At 50.2% G+C, this 24,703-nt stretch overlaps 1 protein-coding gene across 4 annotated transcripts in view; it reads left to right on the forward strand.

Annotated features, from left to right (window-relative positions):
• Positions 1-24,703, forward strand: part of SEPTIN11 (septin 11) — a 47,646-nt gene that overhangs the window by 10,320 nt on the left and 12,623 nt on the right. For 2 of the 4 annotated variants that reach the window (XM_033513964.1, XM_033513963.1), the window contains exons 1-7: positions 6,413-6,439; positions 13,728-13,842; positions 15,889-16,084; positions 16,993-17,179; positions 18,804-18,965; positions 20,564-20,660; positions 21,563-21,731. In XM_033513964.1, the coding sequence (XP_033369855.1) occupies positions 6,428-6,439; positions 13,728-13,842; positions 15,889-16,084; positions 16,993-17,179; positions 18,804-18,965; positions 20,564-20,660; positions 21,563-21,731 (938 nt within the window). In that variant the 5' untranslated portion in view covers positions 6,413-6,427. Of the gene's footprint in view, positions 1-6,412; positions 6,440-13,727; positions 13,843-15,888; positions 16,085-16,992; positions 17,180-18,803; positions 18,966-20,563; positions 20,661-21,562; positions 21,732-24,703 lie in introns of those variants that run through there. The other 2 variants (XM_033513965.1, XM_015623716.2) reach the window with 1 other exon arrangement.

A 24,703-nucleotide genomic window follows, 5' to 3' on the forward strand; every position in this document is an offset into this window, starting at 1 on the left:
GCAGATCCCTCGCTTTGCTATCTCATTAAATAACTCGAGCCAAGGGCAAAAGCGTGCACCGCACATGGGAATTGTGCCCCAGTTTTGGGATAGGCGGCACTTGGAGTTACAGAGCATGTCAGAGCAGGGAGCTCCTTCATGTGAACTCATCTTCCCTAGACCTCTGCAGGAAGCGCTTGCTTGGAGCAGCCTTCGTTTGCCTTGGGGTGTGTTTGTCTTCCCCGATCCTTAGGTTTGGCTCCATAAATTTGTGACAGGATTTACCTGCTCTGTCAGGTCTTTAGAGCCGGGCTGCTGCAGGAGCCGAGCCCGGCGCAGCGGAGCCTGCTCATCTGTCACAGCCGTTCTCTCTCCGCACAGGACCCGGGCTCAGCTGCTGCGTGCTGGCACACCCGGCCAGCCTGGGCAGCACAGGCCTTTGCTAGTGGAGGGATGCCTGATGTCCCCTTCTGCCCATCCTGGTGCTTCCAGGGAAAGAGAGGAGTTGAGGGGAAAAAGAGGATGAGGAATCCAAGTACTGCGGGCACAAAAAGCTACAGCCTAAAGTTACCGCGGGAGGTGCAAGCTAACGGCAGCTCCTCTTGCTTATTGTGGCCATTCAGAGAAACAGCCTTGCAAAATGTTCCCTTCCAGAAGCTGTCCTTGAGCTATGGATTTCAACCAAGAGCACTGCAATATGCATCATCTGCACTCACAGGCTTGCAAGAGTTTGGATTGTGTTTAGCTCGACTGTTCTGGAGAAATCCGAGTAGCTGGACTGTCCAGAGGCATAGTACTCCAGAGAATTCAGTCTGTTTGCTTTTGGGGTGAAGGGAGAATCCCACTGGACGTGTGGGTTTCATTTAACCCTGCTCTGTTACAAGCAGTGGCATGGCTTTGCTACAGCACAAGTCTTGACAGGAGGGCAGAAATGAAAATTCAGTCTGAATCCAACTGCTTCTGCTTTCTGCAAACACGACCGGGGTGGACGGTCGAAGCCGAATGTGGTGGCCAACATTAATTAATCTGTGGGGGTGGATACTGGCTCCAGTTGAACCTTCTAGCAGGACTGCTCCAACAGCTAATGGGTGTTGCGGCAGTTCGCGTATGGAATAATTTATGAATTTGGAAGAACGCTGTTCCAGAGAATGTGGGTGAATGCCAGTGGTTTGCGAAGCTCTGCCAACGGTCTTGTGAGCGGCGGGCTGCTGTGGGAAAAATAACATTGGATTAGTGCAGGGTAATGTTTGGAAGTGTCCCACTTAGCTCCTCCAGCCTGGCCCTTGTGCAGAGCTGCGCTGGGCTCTCGGCAGGACACTCTGAAGTAGCAGAAATGCATTAAGTATGCGTCTGCTGCGGCACCACACAAGTGGGGAGCAGCACGGGGAGATGCTTTTAGCTGCAGGTTTTTCCCAAGCAGCATCTTTGTCATTTGGGAGGAGAATTTCCTTGTTCCAGGTCATTGGACTGTCTGGGCACATGCCAGATCACTTGATGTTGCAGCTCCAGGGCAGCTGGGTCCCACTACAGACCTGTCCCCTGGCTTGGGAGCTGGTGTTGGGCGCCTTTTGTGCAGCCTTTCCCCGGCACCAGGCTCCAGAGGCGGATGTGAACCCAGCAGCACTCCAGGCCTCTTTCCAGCTTTTCAGGCTCCTGCTTTTAATTAAACTGTCGCGACACCGGGACAGCCGGAGGATGACTGAGATAGCAGAAGCCAGAGGTCCGGCTCACAAAGGTGTATGGGAGCCTCGGAATGCGGATGGGAAGCCTTTGACAGCGCATAGGGCAGCATCGGTGCCTGTCTCCCACTAATTGGGGTTTATTTGCTCTCTGCTTATCCATCTGCTCTGTGGCAGGCCTGAAAACATCTCTGAGGTCTGGTTTTAATAACAAAGTGTATCCTCACAGCTGAGGGGAACCTTAGGCGGGAGCTGCCCCTTTGCAAGCCTTCACTCTTGCAGAAAGTTGATGTGCACCACTTACCTGTGAGGATCTTTGTGGATTTGAGATAATTACAGAAGGCTCCAAGGAGATTTGCTGCACTTGATCGGTGTTACCTGGCATTTCTTTGCACTTGATGCCTCTAGGCTCGGTCACACGATAGAGCAGCTGCCTGCCTGCTGGCTAACTCGTTCTCCTCATGGAGCTTATCCCTTTGCCAGCCTTGAAAACGTCTTCCCTCACACTTGCCGGCCAAATGTTGCTTCTGCTGTGTGTGTACATGACTGCTGGCTGCCTCTCTTGTTACAAATGCCCATTGTTCCAGTGGACAGGTTGAAATGCAACATAATCCTCAAATGTTCTGGAGATTTGACGCATACCACGAACTCCCTGAGCACGCAGCTCTGCCAGAGACTGTGGTGGGATGGGAAACTTGGGAAGAAGCAGCAGCTAGGGGAAGTCTGGTTCTGGAGCTAACACACCAAACACAGAGGTGATAGCAGGTTTTGTATCAAGTAGAATTATTTCTAAGTCCAAAGAGAATTTTCTTGTTGCAGGAGACATTTAATTAGTATCTGGAATGTAACCACTAATGTCAGTTTGTGTCTAGAAAGACTTGCTAGGACTTTCCTTTAGGAATAGTCGTTTTCTACATGTAGATGTTCAAATAATAGTTAGTGTTAACAGAACTTAGCAACAGCCAAAAGGAAAATATTTTTCTCTTGCTTATTTCCTTGTGCTGTACATTTAGACACTGTCCTCATTGTTGGGTTTTTTGTTGTTGTTTCTTTTTGGTTTGAGCTATGTATGTCCCTTTTTCTAGAGCAGAAAGGAAAATTGTTCAGCAACAAAAGCTAAGCTTATGGAAACTACCAGTTGGCTGAAGGTTCAGGGACTTGGAAGCATCTGAACCTGTGACATGAGGGGACTTGGGGGTGCCACTGGAGCCTCCAAAGCCCTTGCAGTGAGGAAGGAGGAAAAGGGTGACTGTACAGGCTTGTGCTTTAGTAGCAGCCATTGATGGAGGGGGACATGGGGAGGTTTATCCATATGCAGTGGCTTATGCCAGTTTTGTATCTGACTTGATTTGCACTATTAGGATTACACTAATAAATCTGCTCTAAACCTGCTTGAAATCCCTGATGCTGTGACATTGCTGTTTGCCAGCGCTGTGCACGCTGCCCCTTGCTGGGATCCAGCCCTGGGGTGGAAGCTGCGCTCACATAGCTCAGGAGGCTGCTGTGTCTGCCCAGCTGTGGCCTCGTTCCCTTTATGATAAAACCCCACTTGCACCTATGGCATTTTTGGTTTTCTTCCCCAGGAATTGCTGCCTCACTTAGAGAGGTGTTTGGAGAAGAGGACCCTGCAAAAGAACCTTGTCAGATAAGCCTGATGTTGGGTGTCATTGCCTGTAATTGAGGGGAATATCCTTCCCCGCTGTGTGGGGTTCCCAGGCTCATCTCCTGTGGAAAAACCCTTTTCTTGTAGGGGGATGGTGCTGCCTGAGCCACCTTCTGGAGCCACCATGGGCTTTGGATTTCCTTGTCTTTGTTTCCGTGTGTTTGCAGGGGAGGCTGAGGATGTGTCCTGGAAAGGACAGGGATGGTCAGCTGCTGCAGGGAGTTGGGCTGTGCTGCGTCAGAGAGAGACCTTGGTGGCCTGTGCTGTGATGGGGACTTGTTCTGTCACGTCCTTCACACTGTGTTACTTTGTCACCAGCAGCTGGAATGCAAGGAAAGCCTTATCCCTTTTTTGGGGGTGGGCAGGAACAAGATAAACTCCAGAGCCTAGGCGTGGGGCAGCAGCATGGGACTCTTGATACTTCTGGGATTTGGTTTAAAGCTCTGGAATGAAAGGTTTATCTCAGCTCCAACTCAAAAACTGGAGCTGTCAAGCTAATCCTTGGATTCCTTGTGAGTAGGGAGTTAATCCTCTCTTCTGGTGCTGTAAATGTTTATTTAACCATGCATTTATGGAGTTCAGATGCTTTGCAGTGTGTGTTGGGCAACTGCCGGTGTCCTGTCCAGACTCTTTATGGCTTGGGGCATCACCAGGGTTGTGGTGGCCATCACACGTCTTTGTGGTCCTGCCCCTTAGCAAGTGATGGGTATGGAGAGGACTGTGGGAACATTCCTGGCTGTGTGCTGCATGTGAGAAATGTGTTTTGTCTTGTGCTCTCTCTCGACTCCAGAAATGTGAAGTTTCTGTAGCAGTTATAAGTGCAGCAAAACACAAGGAGGACAAAAAAAACCTGATGTAGGGTGTCCTTCTAGTCCTGTCTCCTAACAATCCCAGCATTATGGCTGTGCTGCAGACCTAGATCAGGATTTTCCCTGGAGGAACTCTGGCCAGTAAAGTTTTTGGAAAGACAGAACATGGTCTTTCAAGGTAACCACAAAAATTTGGAATTGGTGAGGTGGAGGGAAGGAAGTAATTCAGCTGAAATATAGAATTGCTCCTATTCATAAAAAATTTAGTGTTGGCTTTCCCTGTTGAAGGCAGGAAAACCAGGACTTGCTGAAGTCAGGTGGGGAAGTTTATTGCTTTGAGTCAGTTGAGAGCTTGAAGTCTATGGACCAGTATTTCCAAAAGTGTCAGCCAAGTAATTGAGTAAACCTTCACCTTTTCCTCTGCATGCAGATTCAGTCCAACTTAATTCCGCTTTCGTTCTAGCTGAAGGTGAAAACCTGTGCTTTAAGGCAAACAGTATTTGTAATTTTCAATATTTATTGATTGCTGACCTTTTCTTATTCATGCTGATGGGTTTCTGTGGCGCCCTGGAAGAGCTCTGTGTGCCATAAGGGGCTCTGTGTGTTCTGTTTCCCTTTTTGAAGCAGACACGAGGGCTGTGACTCAAAGCTCAGCATATTAGACCGTGCCATGAATTCATCCAAAGCTGGTTCTCTTGCCTTGTTGTTTTCTGGTCACTTGGTCAGAATCATGCTCAAGTGTACCTGTTGCTGTGTTAACACCAGACTTTGCTAATCCCAAGATGTTTTCTCTGGCCTTTTACTCAACAACCTTAGTGCTATATATGCACGTACACATTGCATATGAATTTAAGAAGAGCTGGTCTGAGCCAGCTCTTTTCAATCCACTTGATACCAGACTGACTCTTCCTTGGTAATGCTGCACCGGTGAAGTTTCCCTGCGGAATTCCCATTTTGTTTGGACTCTAAAAGCCCTTTTCAAGGAGCTGGGTGATGATTAGTTGGAGGTTAGGACCTGTTTATACTCACTGCTGTGGTACCTGGGCATGGGATAAGCCACGTGTGTACGTACATCCATGTTACCTCAGGGTTTAGGTGTGAAGAGAGCTGCTGTGATACATCTGAACTCTTTAGTCCAGAATCAGGAGAAGTGGTAAATAAATGTTCTGAAGCTGTGTGCTTTGATAGCTCCAGTGTCCTGCTTGGGAGCTAGGCCTGTGCAGACATGGGCAGCGTGTCCGTGTGCCAGGCAGCCACGGTGTCCCCCACCCCAGCAAGCCAGCAGGGTGCTGTATTTACATGGAGCCTGCTTGTGAGTCCCAGGGATAATTAATTATCCAGAGCACGATCTGGGGCACCTTCCAGTCCTGGGGCTTGTTGAATAGGAGCTGACAAAACACGCCCTTGATGTATGGCTGCAGCTTTTTGGGAAGGAACACATGGGGTTAAGGAACTGCGAGGCAGCCCTGCTGGGCTGTGCCTTCGCTACCTCAAGGAAAGCTGCTGCTTTTTGTGTCCCAGAGGCCCTTAATTTGAGTCAGGTATTGGAACAGTGCTGCCTTGTTACAGCTTTGTAAGCAAGCCCTTTGGGCTGCTTTCCTTTCTCAAAAATCCCTCTTCTGCTCTGGTTCTGTGCACAGCCCTAACCGGACTGGAGTTGGTGCAAGCCTGGGGAAGGTTGGAGGGAAACCTGGCAATGGGGTAAGCTGCTCTGTTGCCAGCTTTGTCTTAATTCTGCCTTTTTTGTCCCTGGGGGCAGTGGCCCAGAGAGCTCCCTCCTGTCTGTGGGTGTGACTGGGATCTTGCCGAGTTCACGTACCACCCTTCCCTCTGTGTCGGGTCCCATGTCGGGCTGTGCCTCCAGCTTTGAGCAAAGTATAGATCCAATGACTTAATCGCCCATGGTGCAGCTGTTCCAAGGCTATTTTAAGTGCATGACAGTGAAATACAGAAGGAAATGGATGTTGGGTTTTTCCTCTCTGCTGCCTTGCTGGACTGTGCCAGTATCTGTGGTGGTGTGGGGCTGTGCAGCCAGAAGGGCTTGGAAAGGGCAAAGAACTGAGAGACATGGCTGTATAGCAACATGTCCTCTTGGTGTGTCCCAGCTAGTTTCTGTCCTTCCCATCAGAGTTGTTTTTAGCTCTGAAGGTGACACATTCTCAAGTCTAACTAAGCCTGGACTTTCTCTGGTCCTAGCTGGTGTCAGGCACAGCCTGGCTTGGGTGTCGTGTCACTGCGCTGCGTTTCAGGGCTCACCTGAAGGAAGCTCCTGCCCTCTCTTCTGTGTCTGCCTGGGGATGCTCAAAGGGGTAGGTTTGCCTTTCCCTGCGTGTGGCACTGCCTTAGACCAAGGGCAGGGGAATCACAGTAACCTGTGTGCTGTCCTCTGGAGCAGGAGTGGAGCGGTCGGTGTGGGGAGCTGGAATGAGAATGAGCAGCAGCTCCCATTTTATTCCCTCGGCCTCACACTGGCGGTCAGAGGCAGTTGCACGTCGTCCTGCTGTCAGGAGAGAGATTGGCCAGAGAAGCAGAGAGCATCTGGTTCTCATTGGGCTCTGCCTTTGGATGGTCTTCATTCTTGTTTGTCACATTATGTCTTTTTTTTTTTCTTTTTTTTTCCCTTCCTTCCTCTCTCCTTTTTTCTTTCCCCCCCCCCTTCAGTGAGTTTACAAGCCTTGCTGGAATGCACATATGGTCCTTATCATCCCCAAAGTCCAGCTTTTTTTTCTTTTGCTGGTTAGCAGTTTGTGACATCAGGGGCTGTTAGAAGCATTAGTCACTTTTCCTCCAAATAGAAAGGTCCGTGGTTTTTGGAAACCTATGAAGGGAAATGTCTTTTATGTCAATTCTTGGCATACATGGAACCGTGAGTGCTCTGAGCTTGTGCTGACCTTTAGCCAAACATTTTGCCTGAAGACAAATGCTCGTTCCCACTCTCTGCAGCCCCTCCTGAATTGTCAGATTTTGCTGACTTCCCTCTTTCCAGAAGAATGCAACTGTATCCTTTTCCCTCCATGCTCCTGCCGAGTTCCTGCAGCTTGCCAATGTAAGCAGTTCCCCTCTCTTCCCCGCCAGCCTGCCCCGGAGGCTCGGGACCTTGGTGGACTGCAGGAAGCCTGTCCTTGCACCAGGAACCAGGATATTTGGTGCTGCGTGTCCCTGGAGCAGGGCCTTGTGCTTCCCATCCCCGATGGCAGCTTGGGGGCACTTGGATTGGGGCACGCTGGCTTTTCCTCTGTATGTGGGCTGCACCTGAGCAGGGGCCAGCTGGTGATGCCTGCTCACTCTTCCCTCTGTCATCCTGCCCTTCATTTTGGGGGCCAGCCCCAGAGAGAGCTCCTGTGTGTTATTGCCTGCGCCCGTGGAAGCGTGTCCGGCATCACCCAAGTCTCTGGGGGCATCTGCTTGGGGGAACCCCTTGTTTGTTCTCAGTGGCAGCCTCCTTTGGCTGCTGACTTCCCAGAGGTTTTATCTGGAGAGCAGTGTTTTCTGCGAGGGGGAGCAGCACGAGTCCCACACCTGCCCTTCCCCATCTGCTGCTGCCCAGTGCTTTGTCGGTCAAGTAGGCTTCCAACCTTCCTCCCACAAAATCACCTTTTCTGCTGTCCTGATTCTTGGGGATTATGAAGAAAATGCAGTATATTCAGGGAGAGCCTTTTTGTATTCCCTGTGACCTCCCTGTTTAATGAGCAAGGGAGCCAACTGTGGCATAACTTCGCTGTTACTGGGAGTAGAGACCTGGTTCCTTGCTTTTGTGGTAGGTGTTGCTGGAGGGCTGGGGCAGGGGACTGGTGAGGAGCTGCATGTCCCCAAGCAGCTGCAGCTGGTGCCAGCTTTTATCCAGGAAGATCAAGCCGGTTTCCTGCAGTCCATCCCTCGGGGACAATAGCTGCAGCAGTGAGTCACTGGTGGGCTGGTGGCAGGGAGGGAGGCACAGATCTTCATGGCTTGATTGACACATTAAAGTACAGAATGAGAGCATGCCTTCCACAGGGGTCTGCTCTCCCTGGTGGGGGAAAAGGGGGAAGAAAAACAACGAAGGACCTCCCAGACTTGAGGAGCTTGTGCAGACATTTGCCTGAGCCTGCAGCCTGCCAGCAGCAGCGTGGAGCCAGGAACTCCCCCTCCTCTGCTGGTGACACTGATGGTTATCTTCCCCTGAAACAACAGCCAAGAAGTCCTTCCTCTCTCGATGAGCTGATTAACTGATTGGTTGCTATCAGCCCTTTTCTTCTGGCATCCCTGCATGCCAAGGAGGGGAAGGGAGTTGTTCTTGCTTTCCATGTTCTCCCCATACTGTTCCTGAGTTCATTTATCCAACAGTTAAGGGTTTGGCCACCCCTTAACCCTGCATAAGGAAGGGGAGCGGAGTTATGGTGCTGGTACAAGGAACAGGGAGCTTGGCTCTGGCACAGACACAGGGAAAGCTTGGTGTCCTGCTGGCAAGGGCATCAGCTCTTGGGTTTAACTCTGGGTGAGGGATAGATCTGTCTCTTGCTGACTACTCTTTGCTTCTGTGCTCCTGCTCTTGCCTGAGCTGCTTTTTTATCTGAGCAGACTAAACTATCCCTGAGGTCCCTGGTTTTGGATGCAGCATCTAAGATGATTTGACCTAGTAATGGGTCAAAAATGTTGCTGGTCTGAGCTGCTGACAACAATAAAAGCTTTTAGAATTTCTTAAAGGTGCCTCCTAAGTTGTGGGGCCTCAAATAACTAAACACTTGGTTCATATTTGGGGTTGAGCTCAATATTTTGCATACCAGCCCTTTTCCCCTCTTGAATTTGAGGCTCATTTTTGTTTTCTTTAACTCTTGGGAGGCCGTGTGAAGCTGACCCCCAGCCACCAGCAGCAGTGGGCCGGGAGGGGCCCGAGGGGAATGTTTTGCCAGCAGCCTTAAAGCAAAAGGGGCTCAGCCAGGAGCTTGCTTGGGTTGGGGAATAGCTGCCATCACGGTTAAGTCCTGAGTGAGGAGAGCAGACTGGAGACTGGGACAATAAATATCCTTGTGGAACTCGCTCCTTGGCTTTTGGGAGTGGGGCTTTTTTGCTGCCTAGGAGAGGAGCAACTTTGCTTTATTTCCCATTAGCTGCCAGACTACCCTTTTGGAAGGCTAAGGACTCAGCTCTGCTTTGTGCTGCCTCTGGAGGAGCGACACAGGACCCACCTTTATCTCCAGCTCCCCATCCACACACAGATGTACTGTTCCTGACTCCAGTGAGGAGAATAACCTCCTCTTTATTCCTGCTGGCTCTGCCAAGCCGCTGGGGCTTGGGAGGAATGAGCTGACTCTCCTTGCACGTGCCTCATCAGCTGAATTGTTTCATATAGCTTCACTGGTTCCCGTCCAGCCAAACCCACTGTTTGCCACAGAGCATCCCCCAGAGCATTGCTTGACCTGTGAAACCATAGCCACCAGGAGCTATGTGTGAAAATGAAACAGATCTAAAAGGGCCTTGACAGGGTTCTGAGACTGCAAACCCGTTCTTCTCTTTTGCAAGGCGTTTTTACCCCCTTAAAATGAAGAGTGGTGGGATGTGGGTTCCTGACAATCAATCTCTTTATATAAAGCAATGGTAGGTAGTATTTGCTGTGCCTCTGGGGGCTTGTCTCTGCTTAACTTACCCCTTCCCTTCCCCTGCTGCAGTGAAAACCAGCAGCTGTGATAACAGCAGCTCCAAGATTGTTGTTGATCTAACAAACATGGACTGTGGGATGCCTTGTAGGGCTCTCTGCAAAGAGAAGTGATCAGCATCTTTCCCAAGAAACAAGCACTTATTTGTTCACGTTACTCTGTAGTTTTTGTAGGGGTAAGCCTTCAGAATCACTTCCTGCTCGTGGATGCCATGGGAAGAGGGAGGGAAACAACGCCCTGTAATGCGGGGTTCAGTAAAGGAGATGTGACTGCCTTAAGGAAGAGTTTAAAAATACAGACTGCTTTTGGGATGTCTTAAGCTCTCCAGCATGTGAGAACATCCAGACACCCAAGTCTAGCAGCACATCTGGTGCAGACTGGCTGATCTCTGCAGGAGTCTGTGGAGCTGCAGCTTTACTCCTGCTCATCTTGTCCATGGATCCTGAAGCTGGGAGCAAGGAGAGATGCTTGCCAAGCAGTTACTCCTTTAGTGTGCTTGTAAGAGGTCGGTGCTTCAGACACTGCCCCTTGTCTGTGGTTCCCAAGGCACCTCCCAGGACTGTGTCTCCGTGAGTGACTCCTGAGGAATTGTTTTAGTGCAGCAGGATGGTCAGGTGCTGTGCTGGGCCAAGGGAGGAGTTGTGCTGAGATCTGTTCATCTGAGAGGAAATGAGGGATGGGGAAAGGCAGTGAGGCAGGGTGATGAGATGCCTTTCCACTTGGGCTGAAGCACCTGAACAGCACCTCTGGAAGAGGAGCCACGTGGCAGGAGGAATAAACCCTCGCCTGTAGCATTCCTGTGCCTTGTTGGTGCACCAGGGGCTCCGGGGTGGAGCAGGAGCCATGTCAGCCTTGGCCTGCTCTTCAGGCAGAGCAGTTCTCGGTGGGATGACTCAGTTGGGACCAAACCCAGCCCACGGACTGCGCTCAGGAGCTCCTCATGGCAGTTCACAGCTGGAGAGGCAGGGCCATCTGACTTAGCATCCCCTTGTTGTTACAACACTTGTGTTGTGCCAGACCGAAAGCGTGAATCACTTGCCTGCTCTGCTGCTGATACCCTGAGCAATCAGGCTTGTTGCTCTCCAGCAGAGGCTTCCTTTCCTTGAGGATGAAGCTATCCCCTTGAAGAGGTGAAAGCGAGAGCAGAGGCCTGGCTGCAGTGCCGAGTGGTTATGCGGCGTGTGCACCTCTTTGCTCTGGGGAGAAGCAGCCTGCAGCTCCCCCAAAAATGTGTCAGCTTTCCAAGGGCATCTGCATACTGCAGAGCTGGCTTGCTTTATGTGTGGAGGAGAGATGAAGAAATGTAAGTTGCTTTGTCTCTCCTGCCTCCTCCAAAATGTCTATCTGTGGGCCTTGTGCAGAGCTGCAGCTATTTTGTGTCTGCTCTACTCAGGGAGATGCGCTGGGGATCCTGGGAACGCTGAGGGAGGCGGATTCTTGGGTTTGTGTTTCATCTCTGCCTGTGCCTCAGGCCTCAGATCTTATCACCAGTGTTTTGATGTTTTGAGCAGATATCAGGCTACTCTTGTCTCCTGTTGTGCAGTACAGCCTGTGAAAAATACTTGGCATTACAAAACGCAGAGATGGTTTTTGTTTATTCCACTGTTGATGTTTGCCACTTGCAAGGGAAAAAAAAAGAAGCAAGGGGAGGGAAATAAACCAGAGAAGGTCTGCAGCAAAAATAACTGACACAGATGCAAGAGATGAGTCTAACTCCTCTTCCTGCTGAGCAACTGATGATGAGGCAGTACTTGCTTTCCCAAAATATATCAGGGAAAGAGATACTGGTGCTGTGCTGGGAGATGTTCAACACCCACCACTTTGTGTGAAACCTGTGAGTCACGGGCACTTAGTGCTTTCCGGGATCTGCTCCCAGCTCCCTTCACTTGATCATAAACCCAAGCCCAGCGGTGTTTTTAGAAATAGTAATGTTACAAACATTTAATTTAACCCATTCAGATCATGCATCAATCCCAGGGCCTTTTCCACTTTTCCAGGGAAATCCCTTTTGTGGGTGAGTGAGGTGGCTGTCTTTCTGGGTAGTTTTCCTTTACCCAGCCTGAGTGAAGGAGCTGGCATCTCTTAATCACCTTAAGCTTCAGTGGTGTGGTGCTGGTGAGCAGCTCCCAGCAAAGAGAGGGATGGAGGTGAACAGACTGGTAAATTGGCATTTTTACCTACAGACAAGCCTGGTTTAGATGCTAAGAGAAGGCTCAGATATCTAGCACAGGTGTCAGGCTCTGTGTGTCAGCATGGCAGAAAGGAGCCCTTTGCTCAGACTCCTGGCACAGACTGAGACATTTTCACTTGGTGATGTCGCTTTTCTCAGGGAATTTTTGTATTTCTTTAGGTCTGAGTTGATTTTCATCAACACTCAGCCCTGATGTAACTCGTTTCTCCCTGCAGTTGGTGGCTGGTCCCTTATGTTTTGTGGAGGGAAATGGAGCTGCTCAGCAATAGTGCAGAGAGTGGGAAGTCCAACTCTGCTTTTGATTCTTAACAGCCAAACACTTGTCCATGTCTGGTCCAAAGCCCTCTGATTTTGTGGAAAGAAGCTGGTGCTTCCAGCATCTTTAAACCAGGTTGAAGCTGCCCACGACTGTAATTTATTGTGGCCTTGGTGGAGTGACTCCATTGGGAAGGGTTTGGAGAAAGGTTGGTATTTTCAAAATTAAGGACAACAAACTTTAGGAGAAAAGTGTTCTGAACTAACAGCAGAGCTGCTCCAAGTCACTGGGACTTGTTTTGTTTGCTTGTTTTGCTGTGCTCAGGACCTTGCCATAACTGTGGCCAAGGAAGAGGTAACTGGGCTGGCTTGTTTTTCTGAGCTTCTCTGTGGATTGTCATGCAGCTGCTGTGGGAAGGTCCCAAACAACGTCTGGGGGTTGTTTCAGACCTCCCTTCTGCAAGGTCTGCGCTGCTCCCTTGCCCTCCACAGAGCGGCTTTGGGCTGTTGGATGTTGTCAGCTCGAGCAGGCGAGGAGGAGAGCAGGTCAGGAGGGGTGACCGGCACCTCAGGGCAGCCTGGCCTGGCTTCTTTTCCTGCTGAGAACATGCAGAGGTGGCACAGGAAACGCTGGGAACGATGCCCTGCTTCCTCACCTCATGTCAGATGAGGTTATTTGTAAAGCAAGGCATGGCAGAGCAGTGTGCTCGCTTTATTCCCTTCCTGTCAAAGCCTGGAGGAGCTGGAAAGAGTTTTAGCTGGCTCTAGTGGCACAGTTGCTCTCTGAGCTGTGTCCTGCTGTGGCCATGCTGAAGGGTTGCAGGAAAAGGGCAAGGATGTTGGCATTTCCCTTGTAGTCCTGGCAGGACAGAGCAGGTCTGAGAGCTGCTGCTTCCCTTTGGCATGCTGAGCCAAGGAAAGCACCACTTTGGCCCTCTGCTCCCCTGTGTCTGTCAGGAATAGCAAGCCATATCACAACCTGTCTCACTAAAGATACTTCTTGAGAGAGCCAGCCTCACTGGGAAGTTGGGGCAGTTTCCCCTGCTGCTGGGGAAGTTCTGGAGTGGAAGGCTGGCTGTTTTCTGCTGTGTAGCTGTGCAGTGGACACAAAGGAGGCAGCCTCAGCTGATTCACCAACTAAACAGGAACTGGTCAGCTCACAGCTCTGATTGTGTTCCACTGGCTTTTTCAGGGTCTGCCCAAATAATCCTATGATAACCCTAGGGATATGGAATGCTGGGGCCTCAGAAGCAGCATTTGGGTGTTGCAGATTGGTAAAGAATCGTGTTTTATTGGTGACAGGCATGGAGAATCAGTGTGGTGGTGTTTGCCTCCGTGGGGTCGGGGGCACTTTAGCTCCTGAGCCCCACGGCTGAGATGGATAGAAGGACAAGGAGAGCACTTTTGGGAGGGAAACCTAAGGCACAGATCCTGTGTCCTTAACGCAGTTCTGGCAGGGCTTCTTGCCTGACAGGGATATTGCAACCCTGCTAAATGCTTCTCTTCTGGGTCTTACAGAACGATGACCTCAGGAACCTGTCCCTGTCCGGCCACGTGGGCTTCGACAGCCTCCCGGACCAGCTGGTCAACAAGTCAACGTCTCAAGGCTTCTGCTTCAACATCCTGTGCGTGGGTAGGTCACCCTGCTGGGGCCTCAGGGACACGGCCCCACGTTGTCACCTTCTCCCTCTGCCCAGGGCAGGGCTGAGCCAGTGCAGACTGTACTGGAGGGAAGCTGCTCCACGTTGAAATCTAGTATTCCTCTTTCCCCTTTCCCTGCCCTGTCTCCCAGGTCGAAGCATGGAGACTGCTAGCTGTTAAAATCTATCCCTTTGATCATCCAGCGGTTCTGCTTCCCCCAAAGGCTGCCTGTAAGGAAACGGTGAACTGGGGAGCTAAATGTATTTTCAGAAGGATGTGAACTTAAATCTGCTTTTCTCTGGGTTTGGTGTGGAGGCTGTTTCTCACCAAATTGCATTCCTTCCCTTCCAGGGTTTGCCTATCTCCTTAGATTCTTAGTTTCTCCACTTGGAAACGATGCCATTTTTAGTCTCCACATGATGTACTGGAGAACAAAGCCTGTCACCTGTCCTCTGCTGTATTTAATCTGCAAGTTGGTTTAATAGCCTCAGTTACTTTTCCCAAATTGTTCAGAGGGTGAAATATGAGGAGGCAGCATCTCCTCTTGGCTGTGGGGAGGTAGCTGCTGTCTCGGTGCTCTGTGGATACTCCACAGTTGGAAATCCATTGCTCAGCCCCAGGGAGCTGTGAGCCAAGCCAGCTTTGGCTTGTCAGTGAACCCAGAATCTGGTTCTGTAAATGGACAAAACTGCTGGGTTTTTCTCTTAGCTTGGCAGTGCAGGCTGCAAGCATCATCTTTCCATTCATTGTTCATTTAAGCCTCCAAGAGGGGAGTATTGTCCCTTCTAATTAGTTACATTAATTAGCTGGGAAAACCCCACAACCCTCCGACTGTGGTTTTTCTACAGCAAATTGAGAATTTCTGTGAGCTGCCTGAAAAGAAATCTGGCAAAAATCTCGACTCCTCTCTGTAGCTTTATGTGTGAAAGGAGGAGATAAGAGAATAGTTGCACTTCTGCACACTCGAGCTCCCAAGCCTCACGTGACTCTCATAGCAGCATGAAACCATTTCAATCCAGCAGGGAGCAGCCTGATTAGCAGGAAGCTCTTTGATCAAAATGGCATAAATTAATTGCCTTTCTCTCTTGCAGTAAATATGCCTTTCTTAGCTTGACTTAATATGTCTCCATTAGCAATTTGATCCACCTCTTCTTTTCTTGTGAAATGTGCCCGGACGCTGATTTTCAGCCCATATTAAAGTTTTACACAAACTGCTGCAGTTGGCCAAGGAACAGAAATCTCACCCTTGAAAAAAATAATATCATTGTTTAAAACTGTGATTCGAGAGAGGACTCAATTGACTTCAGTGTTGTAATGTGAGACTTGTAATTGGGATGTGAAATGTTGCAGAGCCTATCTGGCATAGAATGCAGCAGTTCACATCAGGAGCTCCCGAAAATTCACAGCTTCAGCCATGAAGCTTCTATCTGTGCCATCAGTTCCATCAGTTTAGGGCTTGGCTTTCCATGTGAGCTGCCTCATCCCACCCCTGCTCACAGCATGGGTAGCAATAGCTGTTGGAGAGTGTAATTGCTAAACAAACAGTTTTGACTGAAAAATGGGATTTAGGCTAATGCTTTCATCCATGTTACTAATTGCACTGGGGATTAGGGAAACTAATAGTTTAAAATGTTGGTATTTAAGCAGTGTGCCACCTTTTTTTTTTTTTTAAAGAACTCTGTCTATATTTCTCTGTCTCAGATTTTTATTGTCTTAAGTTGCACTATGGGTTTTGGATGATCTTGAGACAACAAAGCTGCCTTAAAAAGGCTGAAACAAAAATCAGGCAATCATACACGGAGTTAAGAGAATTTACAACTTGCTGCCATGAAGAAGGTTCCTGGGTCAGTCCTGGGGCACTGGTAAAGATGGGGACTGTCTCTGAAGACATCTGTTCCCTCAGGGATTATCTTCCTTAGCGACGTAGCCTAATTCCACTGCTGCCCAAGTGGAATAACTCCTTAACCTGGTGAATGTGCTGGAGAAAGAGGTGAGGGAGAGCAGTGGCGCCGTGCTGACGCTTCCTCTGTCCTCTCAGGTGAAACTGGCATCGGCAAATCAACGCTGATGGACACTCTGTTCAACACCAAGTTCGAGAGCGAGCCCGCCACGCACAACGAGCCCGGCGTGAGGTTGAAAGCCCGGAGTTACGAGCTCCAGGAGAGCAACGTCCGTCTGAAGCTGACCATTGTGGACACGGTGGGGTTTGGAGATCAGATCAACAAGGATGACAGGTAAACCGAGCTCTGCAGGGAGACAAATCCCGGTGCTGATGAGCTCTGAGGTGTCCAGGGCCTCCCTCTGTGGGCTCTTCTGGGGGTGTTTCCCGATCCCACAAGTGGTGCTGCTGCTGCCTAACCCTGTGGAGAGAAGGGCAGGCCCAGGGCAGCAGGGCTTAGGGAGAGCTTTCGTTCTCCTGCTGTGTCCTGGCACATCTGCCTGTGGTGGGTGCGATTTGCTCTGTCCTCCAGTTTGGGGCTTCCTTTGCTCCACTGTTTTTACGGGGCTTTCTCTCATATTTCTTCCACTGTGAGGCCTTACTGCTTTCTTTGCGTGTGTCTCTGAGGTTTTCAGAGACAGAATTTCCATAAGCCAAGAAGCCAGAGCAGCAGTCATTTTACAGCCCCCCCTAGTGATATCCACAAAGCTGCCCTTGGTGGAGGGGGAACACGTGGAACAGTTTTCTTTCCAGAAGCACAAACAGTTAATTTGAATAAGGCCATGTTACACTGCATAAGCTGCTTTTTCTCCAACAAGATGGTCCCATCTAAGTCCATGAATGGTGCTGTTGTCTTCTGAGCTTTGCTCACAGGCTTCAGTTTCTCAAAAATCCCTCTTACCTTTTGACTCTCCCTTCCCTTTTTTAAGATGATGAGGTTTTGGACAAGCTAGAGGGTAGGTCATGACTTCATGTTGAAGTTTTTCAGGGTAGCAGTCCCGTGTGGTTTCCATGCACCTAAAATCAAGGGCTGTGCACCATGTGGAAATGCATCCTTGTGAAGGAGGTTAGTGGGGAGGGTCCTAAAAGCAGCACTTGTCCTTTACCATACAGAGCTCCCTTGATGCTTCCTGAGTGTCCATCGGTGCCTTGTGTGGTCCCAGCAGCCAATTCCCTGCTTTTCCCTGTGCCTTCTCCCTCCAGCTACAAGCCTATAGTAGAATACATCGACGCCCAGTTCGAAGCCTACCTGCAGGAAGAGCTGAAGATCAAGAGATCCCTGTTTAACTACCACGACACGCGGATCCACGCCTGCCTGTATTTCATTGCTCCCACCGGACACTCCCTCAAGTCCCTGGACTTGGTCACCATGAAGAAGCTCGACAGTAAGGTACTTGCTGCCTGCGTCACCTTTCATCGTCTTGCCATCTGCTGAGGAAAATAATGTCTGGGTTTAGTAGTGGGGAATTGCAGACACAAAGTGTGAGAAGTGTACCTTGGGCACAACGGGTCATTATTCTGCTTCACGTGCTGTTGAGAGTTTGGGCTCCTGCTCTTTTCCAGCTCTGCCTCGGGTAGGGAACTTGGCCTTGTGCTCTCCAGCTAATCTTTGAAGTCAGTGAAAACAGTTCAGGTCTTCTTTGCAATCAGTGAAAAGCAAATGAAGCGCTGTGTGTGCTGGCTCTGAGCACATCCAGCTAGACAAAAAACAGTGATTTGATCTGCTACGGCAAATGTAGTGGTGTTCTAGCTGTCATGTCATCAACAAGAATCTGAATAAACATGTTGCTTGGCATCTGCTTTTCCAGGTTCCCTCATGGGCTTGGTTTAAACCATGGTTCAAAGGAGATTGCACCTCTTCTAGAAAAAATAACTGAGGTACAAATGCAGGGCCTTCTCTGTGCTCCTTTCCATCATGATTAAGCAGTTGAAATCAGTCCACTGTGCACCTTTGGCTCATTGGATCCTGATTCTGCAGGACATCAGTGATGCCAGCGGTTCTTTGTTTCCTGGGGAGGCCAATCAATTGGGTTTTATGTGGTGATGGAGAAAGTTCCTTGCCTTCTTCAACTGAAAATAAGATTATGGAGATAAATCCCAAGTGAGCTAATTGACATTCCTGTTCTATCTTTTGGCCAAGGGGGATTTAATAACTGCAAACAGAATTAAGTGATGTAATAGGAGAGGATTTTCAAGTACTGTAGTTAAAATCCCTCCATATAGGTCGATATTACTGTTATCCTCAGTACAGTTTCTGTCTGCTGTTGCAGGGAGAAGCAAACCTGCAAGATCAAAAGCAGAAACTGTCCCTCTGGAGGGAGGAGAAAGGGAAAGAAGGCAGGATCTTTATCCTTGCCAGCAGCCTGTCTCGGGAAGAGAGTCAGTAACTCATCTCTCATGTCAGAGCTGTGCAGGGAGGGGTGGTCCTGCCGTGCAGCGCTGTCCAAGGGCACGTGAGGGCACACAGGTGGGGGAAGCGTGCCTGTGTTACTGCCAGCCCCTGTCCTGTGTGTCCCGGGGCTGGGTAGGCACCATCTGCTTCCACCTCCCGTGGGGTGACAGCGGCTCTGCTGCCCCTCCCGTGTCCCTGGTGACACTCCCCAAGCCAGGGCCCGTGACAGGCTGCTGCCTGAGCGTGGCTCCTGCAGTAATCCAGCCAGCTGTAGTGGCAGGGGATGTGCAGAGATGGTCATTTCCTTTCTTAGTTTTTTGGAGCAGCTCATAATAATCTATGACAGCATTTCCTGTCCAGCCAATTCGGATGAAGAGGGGAGTACGACAGGACAGGAAATAGCATGTTGCCAAATTGCACTTGACTTCTTTCTAAGGCCATCAGCACTGCTGCCTGGAAATCCTGTCTGAGGTGGTGCTGCTGGCAGCAGCGGCCCCGGGGAAGTTCATTTGCTGGGGCTGGCTGGTGGCACTCCAGGGCTGTCACTGCATGTCCTGCTCTGTCCTCTCCCGGTGACACAACCTGTGCAGTCCTGTACGTGAGGTGCTGTCCTGTCTTGCAGGTGAACATCATCCCCATCATTGCCAAGGCTGACACCATTGCAAAGAACGAGTTGCACAAGTTCAAGAGTAAAATCATGAGCGAGCTGGTCAGCAACGGTGTCCAGATCTACCAGTTCCCGACGGATGAGGAGACGGTGGCCGAGATCAATGCCACCATGAGTGTATGTTACCTGAGGGGGGTTGTGACCTTGCTGTGCCTGGGCCTGGCCTCGATGGCCGTGCCGTGTCTTGCTTTGGCTTCAAAGCTGCGATTGAAGCACAGACATCAGCCTGGCCAGGAGGCTTTGGGGGCTGGAGATACCTGTCTGATAGGTTTCATTGTGTGAAGAACGCTTCTCCCGTGTTGCAATTCTCACATCCTTCCCCTGGTGCAGTTTTCCCGTCTCGGGAAAGGAAGAGGATGGGAGGCAGGGCCCCGATGCGGTCAGGGCAGAGAGCTGAGGTTTGGCTTTCCTGTCCCGAGCGACCACTTGTTGCTTAGTGGGGGTGATTCATTCAGTGCCGCCTTTGTTTCGGTTTCCGCTGGGAGCGGGGCACCGGCACTGATGTTCCAGCAGCTCTGGCTTTCACCTCCTCCCCTGCTTCCAGCAACAGGGTGGGAGTTGAGGCCGCTCAGGGCTGGACTAGACCGAACATTTTAGTGGGGGTTACCAAGGGAAGCAGCTGTTTGTCACAGGCCTGAGTCAGGGTGCAAAGGGAGGAACATGAGCTCAGGGTTGCTCTGGCAGTGAGGTGTTGATTGGCCCCAAGAGGATGTGCCAGTCCTGAAGCAAGTGCACTCAGATTAAGCTATTTCCTTGCTGCTTGAAGGCTGTTGTGAGTTTTCCTGCTCAACGGCTTTTAGATGGGCAATTACCTCATCCAGCTGAATGTTAGACCCTCTCCAAAGCTCCCTGTCCATGTTGTTCTGAGCAGGGAGAAGCTGGCACAGAGAAGGGATGTGGCTCTACCAGGGTGCACTGTGTGCAGTGTTCTGCCCTCTTCAGGTGCAGCCCAGCTGCTGGGAAACCCCTTTGCCAGATAATCCCATCTCCCCTGCTCTGACATCTTCCCCTCCCACCCAGCCTGTGACCAAGTTTGGCTGACATGGGTCCCTCTCCCAGAGCTTGCAGCCACCCCCTTTGGATGCTCTGAAGGCAGGGAGAGTTCCACGGGGCTGGGCTGGCAGCTGAGGCCAGCTCCCTCCTGGCAGCAGCCACACTCCTGGGAGTAGATCCCAGATTGTCGCCACCACACCCTCGGAGAGACCTGGAGGGAGCAGCGCTCTGTGACTCAGACGTGTCAGCCCAGGGCTGGGTCAGCTCCGCTCTTCCCCTTGCTCACAGCTTTGCTCTGTTTAAGAGGAAGCATTAGCAGTTTTTTGTAGCAGCAAAATCCCCCTGAATTTTGAGCCTGTCCTCTTTGAGAGGACGTACTTTATTTTCTTTTTTATTGTTTCACGGTTCTTTTTTATCCAGGTTCAAATTCAGTTTCAGTTTTTAAGACTTGTTCTTTGCTTAAGACAGTAGTGCTTTGTAATTAAATGGAAAACATGTATATATCTTGTGTTTTTAGGACTTGAGAATTTTGGGCTTTAAGTCTGGTCAGGTTTCTCATCCAGATTGTCCTGTTGCACTTCCTAAAACACCAGACAAATTGCAAAGACGTTTAAACACCTTAGATCTCGCAGAGCTGCCCCAGTAAACATTTTTCTTGAGAAACAATCCCTGGCAAGGCAGCAGAGGAAATCCCCAGCCTCATTGTCCCTTTCCTTTTGTAGGTCCACCTTCCTTTTGCCGTGGTTGGCAGCACCGAAGAAGTGAAGATCGGCAACAAGATGGCCAAAGCCAGGCAGTACCCCTGGGGCGTCGTGCAGGGTACGTTCCTGAGGGCACGGCCTCCTCATCCTGTCCCCTCCTGATCCAAGATACTTTGATCTCTGCATGGCCCTTACCAAAATCTGGCTTGAGAAAGGACAGCTTGGATCTGAATCTGGACATCTGCACATGGAGCCAAAAGCTCCTTCCTGCAGGAGGGCAGAGTTTGTCTAGAGCACTGTTTGCAGCCCAGGCTTTACTGAAGCTGCCAGAAATACAGAGCTGGTCCTTGCTTTCCAGCCAGCACTGGGAAGTACAGGATTGGGATGGTGATGGTCTCCTTGTGTCTTCAGTTGTGTATCCCACTGGAGAATGGCCCAGGAAGCTGCAGGGCAACAGTCACTGTACAATTCTGCAAAATTCTCTGGCTTCTCAGTAATGAGAAGCTGACCCTGAAGCAGCTTCAGGGACTTCAGCTGTATTCACCAGAGGATGATACTGGGAAAAACACTCAGGAAAGAAGCTGATGTGTTTGGGAGGTCTTGGCCTCAGCCTGTATCCTGCTGGGTTCTCGCTGTTCCCAGAAAACTGGCACCTGATAGTTTGAGATTGAGTTTAGACTTTGCCTGTGGGTGCTAGGATTTCGAGTGGGTTTGAGTGGGAAGTGAAATCCTGTGAGCAAACGGATCATCACCTTGCTGGTGCAAAATTGGATGGGGAGACGGGAGCCCTGTGCCAGATGGGCAGCAGAGAGATCTTGCCAATCCAGTGCAGGCCTTGAAACTCAGGTGCATGCTGGTGTGTGATGTCTTCCACCCAGTTCATCCAGGCATTTTGGAGTTGTGCTTGTGTGCTTGAAGAACTCTGAGGTTTGCTACACTGGGGCCTAGATCCAGGGCAAGGTGGGGAGCCCAGCTCCTGGGTTTAATGCTCTCTCTGTGGATATGCTGTCGTTTTTGCAGTTGAAAATGAGAACCACTGTGACTTTGTGAAGCTGCGGGAGATGCTGATCCGAGTGAACATGGAGGACTTGAGGGAGCAGACACACACCCGGCACTATGAGCTGTACAGGCGCTGCAAGCTGGAAGAGATGGGGTTCAAAGACACAGATCCAGACAGCAAGCCTTTCAGGTAGGGAAGTGCAGCTCAGGCACTGCTGCTGTGCTTTGCAGCCAGCTTGCTCAGGGCTGCCTGCCATTCCGGGCAGGAAAAGCGCAGCCGTGTCCGTGCCACAGGAAGGTGGCCCCTGCGTTGGGGACATCCTGGGGTAAATGAGGTTTTGACCCTCCTGGAGCTGTTCCCAGCCTGGTGCAAGGTGAGCTGTGAAGAGGGTGCCACAGGCTCATGCCTGAGGTTTGGCTGGTTACTGAGCACATAGTTCCTTCTGTCAGACGGCTTTATTGGTCTGAAGCCCAAGCCATTAGCCAGGGACAGCAGCTGTGTGGGAATTTGGGAGGGAGTGTTTGTTTTCTCCTTTCATTTCCTGTTTCCCATTCCTCCCCAACTTTTCCCCAGTAATTGCAGCCCCTGCCTTACAGCATCCAGTGTTCCTCTCTGCCTCTCGGGGAAGGCAGTCAGAATTCCAGTGCACCAGTGGGGGTTTGCATTGGTTTGGGGCCTTATTTCTGACTTGCTGGCTTGATGCAGCTGCACTTCTTCTGCAGCAGAAACTCTGCTGGAATCAGTCAAGCCCAGTTCTGTTACTAAGCCCAAGTGTGAAGCTTTATTGGATTTCCTTTCTGGAGAGCAATGGCTTAAGATGGGCTCAGCCCTTCCTTTGGAGGAATCTGAGGAATTTCCATTGCTTCCTGTACACGAGGCCTCTTTTGACCAAGCTGTAAGTAGAAAGGAAATGAAAATGTACAGAATTTCTCCATCTGGTACGTGCTAGTTCAGGGCAGTTCACTCTGGGTGCCTTTTCCCTCCAATAAACAAACAAAACCTATGATCCCAAGCTGTTTGGCTGAGGCTGATGTATATCTGAAACGGGGGGGATGTTCTCTCTGAGCTCAGGGATCAAAAGGATGCTTTTCCCTGCATCTTGGCCCCGGGAGCCGCAGGAACTGCTGCTCTTCAGCCAGCTTCCATCAGCCAGGAGCAGGGAGCCTGTGGCATATCTCAGGAGGAGCTGAGATATGCAGGGCAGCAGGTCCCAGCAAACCATTGGTGCTGTAGGGGCTTGTGTGAGGTGTGGGAAAAGGGGACTGGTGATGTCTGAGACACCCACTTTGCTTGGCCAGGCTGTGGGAGGGAAAACCAGGGTCCCAGCTGGGATCAGCTCCACAAAACGGGGTCTCTCTGCACAGAGACCCTTCTGCTGTCCTGTGCCTGTTGTGGGCTGGATTCTCTGCCACTCTGGTTAAGCTTTTCAAAATACTCCCTTTCCAAATAATATTATTTGCCAGGGCATCCTTCAGTGTGTGGGGGCGTGTTGGGAAATCAAGTTACTCTTGTAATTTAGGTTCATGTGTTTGTGTACTTAAAAGCCAATTCCCTTGTCATCTTTGCCTGTGAGAAGCTGCAGGGATCCCAGTTGGTTTGGACTGTTATTCCTTAGGGCTGTAATTGTTTTTTTCACATGCAGCCTGGGAGTTGCCAGGCCGGTTTCTCTGAGAACTTGGCTCCTATGGAAGTCAGAGTCACTGCAGCAGAGAATTAAGCTTTGAACCTGGGACAATTTAACAGGAAGCCCCTGCTTCTCTCACTCCTGCCAGGCTTTTCCTGGTTGCCCATCACCCAGCATCGTGTTTTTGGAACTGAGCTGTGGAAGAAGTGGTTGGCAGTCCAGGATCCGATGAGCTGCCTGCAGAGCTTTCCTTTTCGCTCCGTGAGGCTCTGCTGCTCCCTAGGACAGCGTGTCACTAATTGCAGATTCAGTTTGTGCTCACTGAGCAGCAAAAGCTCACCTGCCCTCAGGCTTTGCCAGATCCTTCAGAAGGGCTTAGGAATTTAAGTTTCAGTGTCCACAGTCAGAGCATTAAATCCATCACTGAATTTTAGGGAGATTTAGTTTCTGAGTCCCCTGAAATCTGTATGCTGTGAGAGGTCTGGTTCTGCATTTAGCTAAGAATCTAAAGATGGCTCTTGCCCTGCTCTCCCACAAAAGGATTTTTGTCATTTTTAGAATCAGTATTTTTGCTTCCATGTGTAGGAAGCTGGTGTGGTCATGTGGAATGGTGTGATTTCTCTGGGGCGGCCAGTGCTGTGCCAGAACAGCTCTGGGCATCCTGTCTGGAGAGTATTTTAGGAAGTAACCCAAGTGCCTATTAATTAGCAGAGTTAAATATGAGGCTTGGGATAATCTGACAAGTTGTGTTCCCCAGTTCAATATTGCATCCCCAAAAAAACCACCCCCAACCAATAAACAAAACATCAAAACCCCCATCACTGCCAGGAAAAGCAAAAGCTTGACTTTATTGGAATTAGGATGTTCCACTGGCCCAATGGCTAATGTGTTCCTTAGGCACATGGATGCAACATGTCTATGTGACTTCAGTGGTTTTCACTTAAAAAAATGCGTTTTCAGAAAAGCCTCTTGGGGGAAATAGTTATCATTCCCACACTATCATTACAGCTGGGCTATCCAAATCCATTTAAGGAATAAAACAAAAGAGGAATTTGATGTCCAGAGTTCCTAAGAGGCTCTAAAAATCTCAGAGGTACATGGTGGATGTATTTTGCGTCCCAAATCATCACTGCCTATCTCAGTACTGGGGAAATAAAGGAATGCCAAGGAGTAGAGGGTGAATGAAAGAATCCAGTAATGGGGTTATTTGGAAGAGGAAGGCTGCTGATGGTTTGCAAAGTCCAAAGGAGAAAGAGGTCTCCCAGGATGGCTTTATCTAAATCAAGCGCCTGATCTGAATCTCTTAGCAATGAATAGTGAAAATGAGTTATGCCCTGTGACAGCATCGTGCTCAGTGAGCTGCACGGGGGCAGATTTCACCCTGGGTCTGCTCCACAAATCTTGCGTTTGGAACCAAGAGACTCGGGACAAACAGAGGGAGAAAGGAGGCGGTGTGGCTCTGAGGCATCTGTGGGCATCGGGGGTTGCTGCAGGCAGCGCTCATGTGGAGGCTGCTCCTCTCGGAGGGCAGGACCCT

This window comes from Parus major, chromosome 4 (genome assembly GCF_001522545.3).
Source record: "Parus major isolate Abel chromosome 4, Parus_major1.1, whole genome shotgun sequence".
Classification (NCBI taxonomy): domain Eukaryota; kingdom Metazoa; phylum Chordata; class Aves; order Passeriformes; family Paridae; genus Parus; species Parus major.